The sequence below is a fragment of the Strigops habroptila genome, chromosome 3 (genome assembly GCF_004027225.2).
Source record: "Strigops habroptila isolate Jane chromosome 3, bStrHab1.2.pri, whole genome shotgun sequence".
Lineage (NCBI taxonomy): Eukaryota > Metazoa > Chordata > Aves > Psittaciformes > Psittacidae > Strigops > Strigops habroptila.
In genome coordinates this window covers 16,850,676-16,864,840 of record NC_044279.2, presented here as the reverse complement: position 1 = coordinate 16,864,840, position 14,165 = coordinate 16,850,676, and the positions used below count along the sequence as shown (strand labels likewise).

The 14,165-nt window shown below is 35.3% G+C and overlaps 1 protein-coding gene across 4 annotated transcripts in view; it reads right to left on the bottom strand.

The window, feature by feature from the left end:
- Positions 1-14,165, bottom strand: part of TBC1D22A (TBC1 domain family member 22A) — a 169,541-nt gene that overhangs the window by 32,926 nt on the left and 122,450 nt on the right. For all 4 annotated transcript variants that reach the window (XM_030478574.1, XM_030478577.1, XM_030478575.1 and 1 more), the window contains one exon: positions 527-622. In XM_030478574.1, coding sequence (XP_030334434.1) covers positions 527-622 — 96 coding nt within the window. The remainder of the gene's footprint in view (positions 1-526; positions 623-14,165) is intronic.

Below are 14,165 nucleotides of genomic sequence, written 5' to 3'. Positions count from 1 at the left end.
CAACTCCCTGATATGCTCTTTGCTGGAAAAATGTTAGGTTTTGAAATATAGGGACCTGAAGTAAATACTCTTACAATCCTTTTATTTCCTACTGAAAAACAGGCTCCTTATTTTAAAAGACTGCTTGCCTAGTTTTTCTGAAAGAATGAACATCACCTTATTAGAGTGTGCTGTTATATTATACAAATGAAAAACTATAAATAAATAAAAAAAATCTAGTTACCTTTTCAGAAAATCTCTTTGTGAAGTACCAAGGCTCTGTTTGTAACAGTATCTCCAGAAATCATCTTCTCAAAGCTACTTTCAGTTAAAGCAGCTTTTTTTTTCCAGAGTGGGCAAAGAAAATGCATCTCCTACTGCTTATAGTCCATCACTTCAGGTTTAACAGTTTTGGAGCAACTCTAACAGGTACTGTCAGTCTTAATGCAACTGCTAGTATTTTGTCATAAATCCATCTCCAAGTAATGCTAGGAAGCTAAATTTAATAAATATCACCATGCGCTTGAAAAATATCCCCTTCACTTACTTGAAAATCTTTCTCTTCCAGGATCTCTTTCCTCCACCTGACAAGGAAGGCAGCACAGACGTATAAGTGGAAGTGAGAAAAACCCTCTGGTTCAGACTAGAAAAGATAAAAATACATCATCTTTTCAATATGCAAAGCTTACTTTTAATCACCATATACCCCAAGTGTATTTTTACGGAATTCACTTCTAATTACAAATGTCAGCCAAATCTCTCTCTCTTTGTATCATAAACATGTTTGCATTTCATCTATGCCAAACCTATTCATAGCTATTGTCTGTAACAAGAATTAAGGTGAGGTGTGCATCCACTTCTCGTATTTAAATTCATTCTTTCCAGATGTGTTTTCCATTTCTGATGTTACCCATTAACTTACACCTGGCATGACATACAGTACTGTCCAGCTTAACACTGTGGCATGAACATATGCTTCATCTCCATTATTAAGAGCAAACTCTATTACTACTACTAGCTTTTTAATGATAAAGTTTTCTATTGGAAATTATTAAGCATTTTAAAAATACACAACTGACTGAACTAAAGGGGTTTAGTAAAGGAAAAAATCTACTCATTTTAGCATAAAACATTTACAGCTCAGATTTATATTCAGATCTGCAAGTTTCTGTTCTAGTTCAAGTCAGCAGATTCTGTCACTTTATAAAACTCCCCCCAGAAATTAAGACTTTATAAGTATACCTAAGAGTTTAGAAAAATCTGCGATCCCACTCTTAAAAGACCTAAGTTTTCTTGTATTACCAAATTAATCTTAGACTTTATTTTCTACACCACTGAGAACTGAAAAAATAATTATGATATTTAATTATCAATGTGATGACTGTGAATGAAAGCTATGTAAAATCTAATTAAAATAACATTTAAAAATAATAATTATAAAATTAAGCTACATAATCTGACAAATGTAGGGATACTTAAATGCTGATATCTAAATAATTTATAAGATCTAATTGCAGTGCTTTGAAAGTATAGCAAAATTTGTTTTCCTATTCTCTACCGGTCACTTCAAAACTGCAGTTTACTCTTTAGAAAAACACAGTGTTCTGCTCAAGTAAAGTGAACTGAAAAAACTTCTTATTAAAATATAACATGATAAAATATCTACTTTATTGCTATTTACCCAAAAGAGCATGGGATTTAAAATATTCCACATAAGACTGTAACAGTGCAATAGAGTAACCTCACTGCTACCACAAGTGGAGAAGGAAAAATATTTTCCTCCTCCTACTTTTCCTTCTCCTGTACCCTTGACTTATGGAAGTGCACAGTGTATTACAAGGGGTTGATAGAAATACCATGGTAGCAGCTACAGAAACAAAAATCATCTTGTCCACAAAACTGGTAAGAATCAAGAAAAGAGATAATGCCTATTATTTGCAGGGGAGTTTTAAGTGTAAAAGTGTTGGAACGGAAAATAGAAATTAGTTAATTCTAGTTGGAACTAGAAAAGGAAGAGTTCTGATTATAAAATTGTCCTGGGTTCAGCTGTAACAGTTATTTTTCTCCTTCCTAGTAGCTGGTGCTGTGCTATGTTTCGGCTTTAGTCTGAGAACAATGCTGATAACACACCAATGTTTTAGTTGTGGCTAAGTAATGCTTACTCTGATCAAGGCCTTTTCAGTCTCTCATGCTCTGCCAGTGAGGAGGGGCACAGGAAGCCAGGAGGGAGCTGAGACAGAACACCTGACCCAGACTAGCCAAAGGGGTATTCCATACCACAGCACCTCATGCCCAGTATATAAACTGGGGGAAGTCACCTGGAAGGGGCAGGTTGGTGCTTGGGTTGGGCTGGGTATTGGTCGGTGGCTGATGAGCAATTGTATTGTGCATCACTTGTGTTTATTGGGGGTTTTTTCCTTTCTTTTTTTAGTTTTATATTCTCTCCCCTTGTTATTTCCCTTATCATTATTATTAGTAGTAGTTTTATATTATACTTTAGTTATTGGACTTATTCTTATGTCAGCCCGTGGGGTTTACATTCTTTCGATTCTCCTCCCAATCCCACCTACAGGGCAGGGGGAAAGGGGGAAGTGAGCAAATGGCCGCATGGTTCTGAGTTACCAGCTGGGCTTAAATCGCAACAAAAATCCTGTGATATTTTTCCTATCTAGGAAAACACTCTACTTGAATAACATGACTTGAATAACACTGTAAAATCCCAGGACAGACAAAGCACATGGTAATTTTAACTAGACTTCTCTCTAGAGGTTGTCTTAATCAGAAAAATCAAAGTGAAGTCCAATTTACAATATTAGAGTTTTACAGAACCATGTACTCACTACCATTCTCCTGAAAAATCCATGTTTTTTACTTTAGTGTTAGCATTTCTCTTGGGGTAGAAAGTTAACATATATAAAAGCATGAAATGGTATCTCAAGAGGACACACTTGTAAGCAAAGTGCTGTTACACCATTTATCATATCAGACACTATTGTGGAATATTTAAATAATCAAACACAGCTCTAAAAAATACAGAAAGCCAGTTCTAAGAAAACAACCTTCTTCCTACTTTATTGTATAAATAAATTTACAGAACATGCAGTATTTTAAAAATTCAGCCTTTGATAATACTTTGATAGAACGTTCATCTCTAAAATGAGAAAAAAATATTTAATTTTTTTTTTTAAATTAAGTATAGAAACAGTATTTGTGGTCTACTTTTTCTCAGCACTGAACCGCAACCAATTTCTCACTTTTAACATGTCAACAGTCTGTACAAGAAAACATCAACACATTTTCCAGAAGCCACCTTTGAAGGATGTGCTGTCATGGTGATGATTTTCTGGCTCAGTAAGAACCAGCTCAGTTCACCGTTACCTGGTGAACTGTGTTTAGGTCTACTTCAAAGAATGGGGAGCTAACGAGCATGGCACCAGCCTAAGCATTTGCAATCAAACAGGAAAACGGGGAAGAAAAAAAAATTATGGCTACAAGATGGAGGCAAATAAAGCTGTACTGAGGTTGCTGAATAGTTAAAGAACAGAAATACTGCTGAGGGTAGTTTAAGAAAAAGGAATATTATTTTTGCAGATGAAGAAGCAGGAAGACGGAACAGTCTGTAAGGATTAAAATCTCATTAAAAATACTAATTATTGATCGGGATATTTTATGTATTGGACTATTACATTTCTTTAATTACATTACATAAGTAAGATTTAGGTTAGATATAAGGAAGAAACTCTTCACTATGAGGGTGGTGAGACACTGGAACAGGTTTCCCAAAGAAGTTGTGGCTGCCCCATCCCTGGTAGTGTTCAAGTCCACATTAGATGGGGCTTGGAGCAACCGGGTGTGGTGGAAGGTGTCCCTGCCATGGCAGTGGGGTTGGAACTAGACAATCTTTAAGGTCCCTTCCAACCCAAACCATTCTATGATTCTACGAACTGAAAGGAACTTGGTTTGATACTAATACATACTGATCTTCCTTTCTTCTCCTCACTCCTCCAACATTATATCAATTCTTTAAAAGCACGGGAGAGAAGGGGGCAGGATTAAAGAAATCTTTCTCAAAGCAGCATTTTCACTTTCAAAGTCAATTTGCAGTAACTGTTGGCAAAATTGTTTATTTTGCTCTCTTAACAATGTTACATAGGTAGTCAAATTAGATCATCACAGTATTCATCCTTCTGATATTAACCTAAGATTCTGATTTTAAGCCCAAGAATTCATTCTATTATCACATAATAAAGAAAATTCTTCCGCAGCCAAAGTCAAGACAAGCAGCTTAAAAAAAATTAAAAAAATTAAAATTAAAAAAGCCCAGAACTGCAACATTGTAAACCGAAAATGTTTTGAAGAATTGCAGAAAAAATATCTGCAAGTATACAACAACCCCTACTTTTTCTTGATATTTTACTGTTCAACCTTTTTTTTTTTCCCCAATACAATTTTCCTCAGCTCTTTTAAATGAAACCAAATAGGTTTAAATATGCAATTCATTAGAGAAAAAATACATATCCCCCTAAAGATTTAAGAATTCATCATGCTTCAGAGATAAGTCTAGGCTACAAAGTATTTCCAATGGATAGTTTTAGACAGTTTTAGAAATTGAGTAAAACAGCTAATGCATAATTGCCTTTTCTAACACCTGCTACCTATTATACTTTTCCATTTGTAGCTTTTGAAGTTACAAACAGTTTGATCTCTAAATGTAAAGAAATGCAGACTACCAGATAAAAGCCATTTAAAATCAAATATAAACAATGACCTTGATTTAAATATTTTAGCAAAAGATCTCAAGACGGATGTACAATCTTCCAGAAGACTTATTCTGAACATATTACAAACGACTCAGAGCACATTATCTAAGAACCATCTGTCATTACCAATAAAAATCATTTAGCTTGTTAACATCACAAATATCTCATTGCCCTGCAAATGCTGGATCTCCTCTGTAGCTGAAATGAAAGGCATTCTGTATACTGCACTCCCCAAACTTCTTGAATTAGACAGCCACTGAAAGAATGCAAATTTTGTTGTATGACTAGACTGATTATTGTCTAGTCTAACCTGCCTCCCATACCCTGGATACTTCAGCATTTAAGGAGGATAATATCTCATGGTACTATATTTGTTGATAGAGTACATAAAATGCATGATTATTTTTTAAGCACTCAGAATGATTAAAACTATTAAATTGTGCCAGGGTTAGGTATCAAACCACATTTCACATGCAAATAATGGCTCAGACACAAGGACTTCCAAACACTTTATAGGTCAATAAAGCAACTTTAAGCAACTCCGGTTTTGCTACAATACGAAGAGTAGATAATTTAGCTGTAAAAAGGTTTAAGTAATTTTTCCAACATTATCTAAGCAATCTATGGCAGAAAGAGAGAAAGAAGCCAGTGCAGAATCATCATAGAATGTGAATGTGTTGGCTGCTCCTCCAAGATTTGCCTTTTCCATCAGCCCGGAGCATCAACTTCCCAGGAACAGACTCAATCCACTGTCAAAACTGTGATTCAGAGTTCCAGTCCGACAAGAAACACAGCATGAGCACACCACAGAAAGATCCATCAGGATAACTATCCTGCCAACAGCAATGACCAACAGCATTGGTCTAAGATGACTAAGACTATAAGAGTGCAAGCATACAGCAGTATCTCCCCAGAATATTCTTTCAACTTTCAATGATTTCGTGTTTAAAAATATCCTCACAAGAGCTGTAGAATATGTCTATTTAAGAGCTGTTAATGGATTTTCTTTACTAATATGCCCAAAGTTCTTTACAACTGTAAGCTTTTTTGGTAATCATAAAGTCCTGTAGTAAAGAATGCCACAAGGCAAGTGCATGCTCTAAAGAACGTCTGTTTCAAGCTCAGCACCTGCTAGTTTCATACAAAGCTGCTCAGTTATCGCATTGAAAGAGAGTAATAACAATCACTTCCTATTCACCTTCTTCAGTCCATTCATCTTCCATTTTACAAACTAGATTTTTTTCTTGTCTATTCCACCATTCCTCATACACCCGTTCCACCATCTTTGCACAGCCTTCTTAAGCATCCTTTCCTGTACTTTTCTGATTTTGAAATAAGGTCAACACTGTATACAGCATGAAAATGCAGAAAGACCATAACTATCATAGCTGCATCATATTTTGTTCTCCTTTCCTTTTCCAGTAATTCCTAGATTTTGATTTTTTTTTTTTTTTCTTTTTCTTTTTTGACTTCTACTGAACTTCTACTTTCCTCTTGTGCTGGAGTGTAGAAAGCTAACCTGAAGCCCGCAGTTACACCAGTAAATTTAGGATTGTGCCAAACACACACACACAATATCACTTTATATTTGTCCACGTGGAATTTCACCTGTTATTTACTGTCTGGTTGTTTACGGCAACATGAAGCCCTACAACTCCTTGGTGCCACTTTACTACTCTCCTTAGGATGGTGGTGTCAGCAAACTTTGCTGTCTCACTCCTGTTTCCCGTTCCCAATCACTTCAGCAGAAACAGCTAATGCCTCATCACATATTTTAAAAGAATTACATGTGATTTCCTTTAATTTTGAAACCTGCCTGCTTATTCCTACCATTTCTTTTTAATCTCTGGACAGTTATTATCCATTAATTCCACAGCCATGTTTTTTCTTTAATAAGCTTTAGCAAAGAACCTTTTCCACTGTTTTCGGTGAGCTCAACAGGTTACATCAGCCTGGTGCAAACGTCCACTGGCTCTTAAAACTTTGCAAGGTTTGTGATTTCTCCCTACAAAAGTAATGACAACATTTTCTTAAAATGTTGTATTTACTAACGGTGAAATAATATTACGATTAAGTTTAGAGTACACCTAAGTCACCTAAATCTTGTCACCTAAATCTCATCATTCTAAAAGATCTTTGAATACTGCAAGGATCGCAACTATTTTCATGGTATACAGCAGCCTACTAATTCATGTAGGAGCATAACATTCTCTTGTCTATCACTTTTAGCCACTTATATAATGAAATTTTAATTATTCTGTGGTGCTAAAAAATCAAATTTTAGTCATAACACATGTTTAAAAGTATTTCAGTTGTAGATAAAATACCTATTAAAAATATTTATTTTTGCTGAATTAGCACATTTTGGATTGCCTTCTATCATTGTCTCTGTTTTACCATGACTATTTCCAAAGGGACGACCCTAAAAGCAAGAAGTGACCAACACAACAGCACTTGTTTAAACTGAATCTAATCTGACAATAAACACAGCAACTAAATTGGATCATTTATGCTTAAGAAAACCCCAAACAAACAAAAAACCCCACCTATACTATAGGTAAGACCTATAAGTACCTGTTTCTAACGCAAACATTCATCAATTCATATGGAAATTTATGGATTGGTTTGATCTTTGCATTAAAAACAAATCTGATCCAAACACATTTCATAGCACTTTCAAATCTGTAATGGACTTGAGACAAAAACCTCTGCCATGAAATTCCAGCCACAAGGAACATTGACCATTGCTGGAATTTTTTTGGATCTACGTTAGAATGCTCCATATGGCCTGTAAAATTCAAGATTATTAATCAGTATCAAATATAAATGGATGCCACTGTTTATTATTTACTTGATTTATCCAGTTTCCCATTAATCATTTAGTTTTAAGAAGCATCTTTCATATAACTTTCCACATTAGCTTGCATTTTGAGAACAGAACTTAAATTACTGTCCTCTTCACTTGCTAATATGTTCAATTCAAATAGAATGAAAAATACTGAACTTCAAGAGTGCATTTGAATTTTTTGGTCCTAGTTTCTCCAGGATAAACTATTGTGAAAAAATTCAATGTTTCTCATTGTCTTGGGTTCATTTAAAGAACTCATCATGAAGTTTTTAAAGAGTTCACCATGACCAGAATGCCAAATGAATTCTCACTTGATGATGTACTGTCCTGGTACCAGCTGGGAGAGAGCTAATTATCTTCCAAGTAGCTGGTATAGTGTTGTACTTTGGATTTAGGATGAGAATAATGCTGATAACACACTGATGTTATTGTTACTGTTTTGTTACTCCTCACACCACCCCACCAGCAAGCATGCTGGGGGTGCACAACGAGCTGAGAGGCGGGACAGCTGGGACAGCTGACCCCAGGGATATCCCACACCATATGATGTCATGCTGAACAATAAAGCTGGGTGGAATCGGTCAGGAAGAAGTGACCACTGCTCAGGGACTGGCTGGGCATTGGTCAGCGGATGGTGAGCAATTGCATTGTGCATCACTTGTTTTGTATATTCTCTTATCATTATTATTTGCCGTTCTGTTTCTGTCCTATTAAATCATCTTTATCTCAACCCACAGTTTTTATCTTTTTTCCAGTTCTCTCCCCCATCCCACAGATGAGTGTGTGAGCAGCTGTGTGGTGTTTAGCTGCCTACCAGTTTAAACCACAACAGGTACCTTCACATCCAATATGAAATGTGGTTTTCTTTTACAGTTATTTTTCTCCTCATGGGTGGTGGTCTATTCCCTTCATATGCAGGAACCTTGCTAGATCTTAGCAAAGGCATAGAATTTCTTATGCAATTCCCTTTTAGTCCTTTCTTGCTGAATTAGGTATTTACAGAAGAAATTGGAGTAAGGCAGTTTTCTTGAAGAATGCCTTCAATACAAATGCAAGGTTACGCCGAACTCTACACAGGGAGAACAATTACATTTTGCAACGCTTATTTCCAACATTACTTTGAAAAGAACCTAGATGTACATGGAAGAATTATGCATAGTGAAACTATCAGAAGCTTATTGATTTCTTTTCTGTAATTTCCCATGTTAATAAGCCTCCTCTCACCTGCAGTGAAGAGTGACCATTATTTGTTCTTTGTAGTTACTGGAGAAAATATTACTTAATCTGCTGCTTTGAATTTCTATAAAGCATAAGGCAAACAACTTCCATTCTACCTACTAGTTACAGCTAGGAAGAACATGGCAAGACCAGAAATGTGGCAATGTAAGCATGAATTCTACCAGTGATAATCAGTCACTGCCATTTTGCCAACAAAAAACCAACATAATGGTGAGGGATGAAATATAAACTCCCAATCTAATATACATATTTATTTAATAACTTTCTGCAAGTTTTTCTTCTGTGTAAGATCAAAACTTCTTAAGATCAAAAATTTCTAACTTGTTTGGAGATGACAACAGCAGAACCAGCAGCAAAAACTAATGGAACTACTCCAGCTTGATTACAGTGGCTTAACAAGTAACATCCATACAACAGTAATTCTTCATCAATAACAGCGGATAATTTACACTGTTTAGGTTTTAGGAAGTGGTTGATTACTTACAGCTATATTTTCTTTTGTTCATCATAGTTAATGTATTAAAAACCAAAGTATTTCGATTAGAGCCATTAATACAGTTCCTAATTATCTCACCAAGCTACAGTGCAGAGTAATGACTTAGAGAAAAGAATTTCTACGTAAACACCTCCGAACACCACTGTCTTTTACTTTCTCTAACAGCATGAAACACAAGCTTACACTTCCCTACACCCCTTAGTCAGATGACAGAAACTGTAAGAGATTATGAGACGACATTACCAACAGTCTTTTCAAAAGCGTACATACACTTTGAAAGTCTAACTCAACTAATTTTCCCAGAAAATTAATTTTGCATCTTTAACTTATTCAGATGCTCCACACCAGTAACTTAGAACCCTTCTTGCATTAGAGAAGTTATGGAAGTACCAATTGCATTGTTATGGAAAGGTACAGGAGCAGAAAGATGAAAATAAACCCAAAAGTGACAGACTAGTTGCCCATGCAACAGGTGAAGTTGAAGAAAATGCTTTCTAAAAGCTGCAGGCTATTTTTTTTTTTAATAGGTTGCATGGCAGGTTTGAGTGAAAACCTCCACAGAAAATATTTTCAAAGGCATTCACATTCAGGATACCAAAATTTAAATCTCATCTTTGTTTTACCTACATTCAATGACAGAGAAAACATTTATTTCAAAGACTACTTTTATTTTAAGCTAGGCTTAAAGTTGGGCTTCAGTTGTTCAGACATGATTGTCCAGCTGGAAAGAAATTTGTTTTGATGTTTCCTTCTAATTAAGACCCTATTCATTCTATCTGAAATTGCTAATTTAATTTGAATTTAAACATTGAAATTTCTTGTGAAGTAATGACTTGACACCAATCAGTTGGCCAAAAATGTGGTGGAAAAAAGCAAAGCTGTGTTACACCAAAACCACTATTATTCACAGAATTCTACTTAAAGATATGATTTACCTTACAACGCATAAACTAAATCCAGATCATTAGGAAAAATATGCCACAAATGATTTAATTATGAAGAACTTTGCTGTAACGCAAAATATTTTTACATAAATGTTAACCTGCTTTAAGCAGACTACTGATTTCAAACAAGGACAAGGCACTATTGATTAAAAAAGAATATGGCGACTTTTCCACCTGTGAGCAGAACTTCAGCAGATCATATGAATCAAAACTGGGTCATACTTCCTCGATAACCTGCTTTTAAAAGGCAAATGAATACAAATAAGCAGTATGACTAATATTTACTAATCTAATTCCTTTTTTCACCTTTTGAATTTCTAAACTATTTACCTCAAGTATAATTTTAATTATTTTTGCAGTTCATTCCCACAGAACCTCGATGCCAGGAAATTAATTAATGGACACAATGGAAGAACTGTCAGCATTATTTAAATACAATTTCAGCACTGGCCTCATTTACATGTATCCCTTTCTTCTAAACAATGGGACTGCTGAGTTTTTTGTATGAAACTGTTAGTTCATTAAAGGGAGCACAATGATATCATTTTCTGCAGATATTCATCTGTTATCACACTTTGCTGAAATACATAATCCATGCTCAAGACACTACTAGAGCTTTTAGCCCCTGTATTTCAAAGATACTGAAATAGTTGTATAATAGTAGGATAATTGTTTAATTAATTTGCTTTAGCTTTATCATATTATTAGCTTTAATAGAAGTTATTAAATTAATTCTTCAAAGCAGATCTATAAAAAGTGTTAGCTTAACACTTCACAACTGAAAAAAAATAATTCGAATAACTGTACAAATACATATCACGTATTTATACTGAAAGACAAAACCACCTTCTAAAAGTATTAAAAACCAATAGTTGCTTATCCCAAGTTCTCAGCAAATAACAAGAATATCCTTACTGACACACTGCCAACATGCAAGTAAAAAACATCCTCTCATTGAGTATGCTTTAGGCCACATTTCACTTCCAGATAGGGTGGCTCATATGTGTGCCTTGTTGGACAAAAGTTGGTATTTTGATTGCAATGAATGCTTACAATAAAAGTTACTGGTCATTTGAGTAAAGTGTATTATGTAATCCAACAAAGATGTTACTGACTCCTTGACCAGTGAATAGAAACTCTACAATCCTCAAATACCTTCTTCTGCAAATTGAAGGGATGATTACATCAATGCAATATGTACTGCATTCAAGTTTTCTGAAGATTTCTTATTAGATTCTTAACATAAAATGACTTGTATACGAAAACCTTGTGTGGTCTAAGAAAGACCGATTTTCTTCTTCATAATAACAACTAAATTTTCAAGAAAAGCATTCCAGTGACACACACCATAAGAACTCAGAATGAACAAATATGTGTATCACATTGAGTCACATGTTTTCTAATAGGTGGTCTTGTTGGCTAAGAAGATAAATGGATAGGATAGTGGAAACAGAGATACCAAAAAGGTATTTAGTAATAAGCATGAACTACTACTTTCCTTTCTTGTCCAAACTAATCTCTGCAAGCTTAGTCACAACAGAGTCAAGTTGTCAGTCAAGAGCACCACCCAAGTTTCTAACACAATCATTATAAAGATACTCAAGATATACCACTAGTTTTTTTCACCCCCTTCTCTCATCATTAAACCACGTTACAGTCTACAAACTACCAACAAATCCTTAGTTTCTGATCACCAGTATTCTTCTAGAGACTAAGAAATAGTTGGAACTTGTATTTTCTACCACTTGCTGGCCTGCAGATGTCTTAACACTTATTCATGAAAATACTGCTCCCTTGCACAGCAACACTATCTGAATCAGTCTCTGCGTAGGGATGGCAGTACAGCTGATTGTTCAATCTTGTCTCATGATAACGATCTAATTGCACCAAGCTTTTTGTGACCATATGACTGCTTAACAACATTCCATGGTCTGCATGCTTTACATTTCATTCAGCTTCTAAGTAAGCAGTAACATAATTAAAACTAATTAAAAACTAATTAAAAGTAACATACTAATAATGCCACAGAAACTAAAGTAGGCAGCTCTGAATGCAACAGCACCTTCACTGATTAAAGAGAAGAAAAAGCATATCAGAAAACACTATTTAGCTGCTCTTCATCTACGTCCAGCACACAGCCTCTACAGTCGTGACTCTGCAAAACTGCAGGTTTCTAAAAGGGCTCATGTCAAAAGCAACTGAAAAGCCGCACCATTACTCATTGAGGTAAAAGTGCTAGCTTAACACTTCAAAAGCAACTCACGTCATGTCAAAAGCAACTGAAAAGCCGTACCATTACTCATTCCAAGTATCTGAAAATTGCTAGTCACTCAATATCACAGCTGGAAATGTTAATAATGCATATATTTTAATTGAATTCATTAGATACTTGATAGCTATCACTAGGAGCTTGATCTTGTCTGGATGAATAAGATAAGCTGCTTCTTACCTAAACACTTAATACAAAAGACTCACCAAGCTAATCCTAAAAATACTCTTCATACCACTTCTATTCCCATCCACCAACTGATTAGCACAGAAATAGAATAATAGTGATGATAGGGTGCAGCTTTGTTGAACTCTGATCAGAACAGGAAATTATGCCCAGTAAACATAATTGATTTTATTAGCTTTAGCCAAAATATTTCCTGGGAATAATGCTATTGTTCTGAAGATGCTAATGTGTCAATGGATGTCACAGCCTGCTTAGTACTTAAATATCTCTCAGGACACTGAACCAAGGTAAGCTCTTTGATTTCAGTCTTCAATACTGAAAATCAAAACCTGGTGGACAGCAGAACAATCAAGTCAAAGTCTGCACTAATAATGAGTCTTCACACCAGATTACTGATTGAAGACAGCAGCATGAAACAAAAGCCTTATGTTGGAATGGCACCACCTGTGGAGTTGTTGCAATTTGCTTTAACGAAGTTCTCTGAAGGTTAACTGATAGAACTGAAAGATCTGTCTTGACCCTGAACAGCCCTGAGCAATTACGAGACAGTAATACTCTCATACTTTTCTCTAGCTCAGCTGTATCATACACTAACCATCAATGCTTTCCTAAGTATATAGACTGCAAGCAGTTTGTTGAGAAAAGCTTCTATAAGAATACCCTACAGCAGTTTAAATGAAAAGTGGCAGATAGTGAGGCAAACTTTAAGATACTACCACCTGCATACAGTTTTATTAATTCTATTACCAATAACATGTTGGGGTTTTTTTTCTGGACAACCTTACTCCATGACAGACACAGCACAGATGAGTAGCTTGAAAAGCCCTTGCTCTTCAACAGCTTCTTCTATATTGACAACTGACAGCCTGAGGTGCCCAGTAATGTTTTTCTCATTTGACATGACATCACCAGAGTGTGATATTCAAATCTCTTATAGCTCTCAGTAAACATGGCTTTCTTTTTATTTTACACCAGCTTTTGTGAGCATCTCTCCATTAATCCACGTTGACATTTAAAGGGCTGAATCTTCAGTACTGGTATCGTGAGACGCTTCCAACAGAAGACAAAACAGAGGGCCCTAACAATCACCTTCATGACCTTAGGCAGCTCAAAACAGGAGGACAGCTTTGATCCAAATAATAGCTTTCTGGATGAATTTTTTGGCTGAACACAGAATTTTCATTTGAAATTCACAGTTAACATCTAGTGTAGTACTTTACAATCTCCTTAATCAAGAACTATTGACTAAATAATTTAAAAGCACAACATTAGTCCTACTGAAACAAGCTGGGCACTGCATTAGATTCCTAAACATCGCTCCAAATCTTCAGAAGAGTTTTACAACTTATTTTATTCAAGCCCTCAAAAGAGTGCCTACTGAGGTTATAAATGACTCTTACTGGATTTGTTTTTTATTATTATAAAAGGAAAAAAAATTATGCTT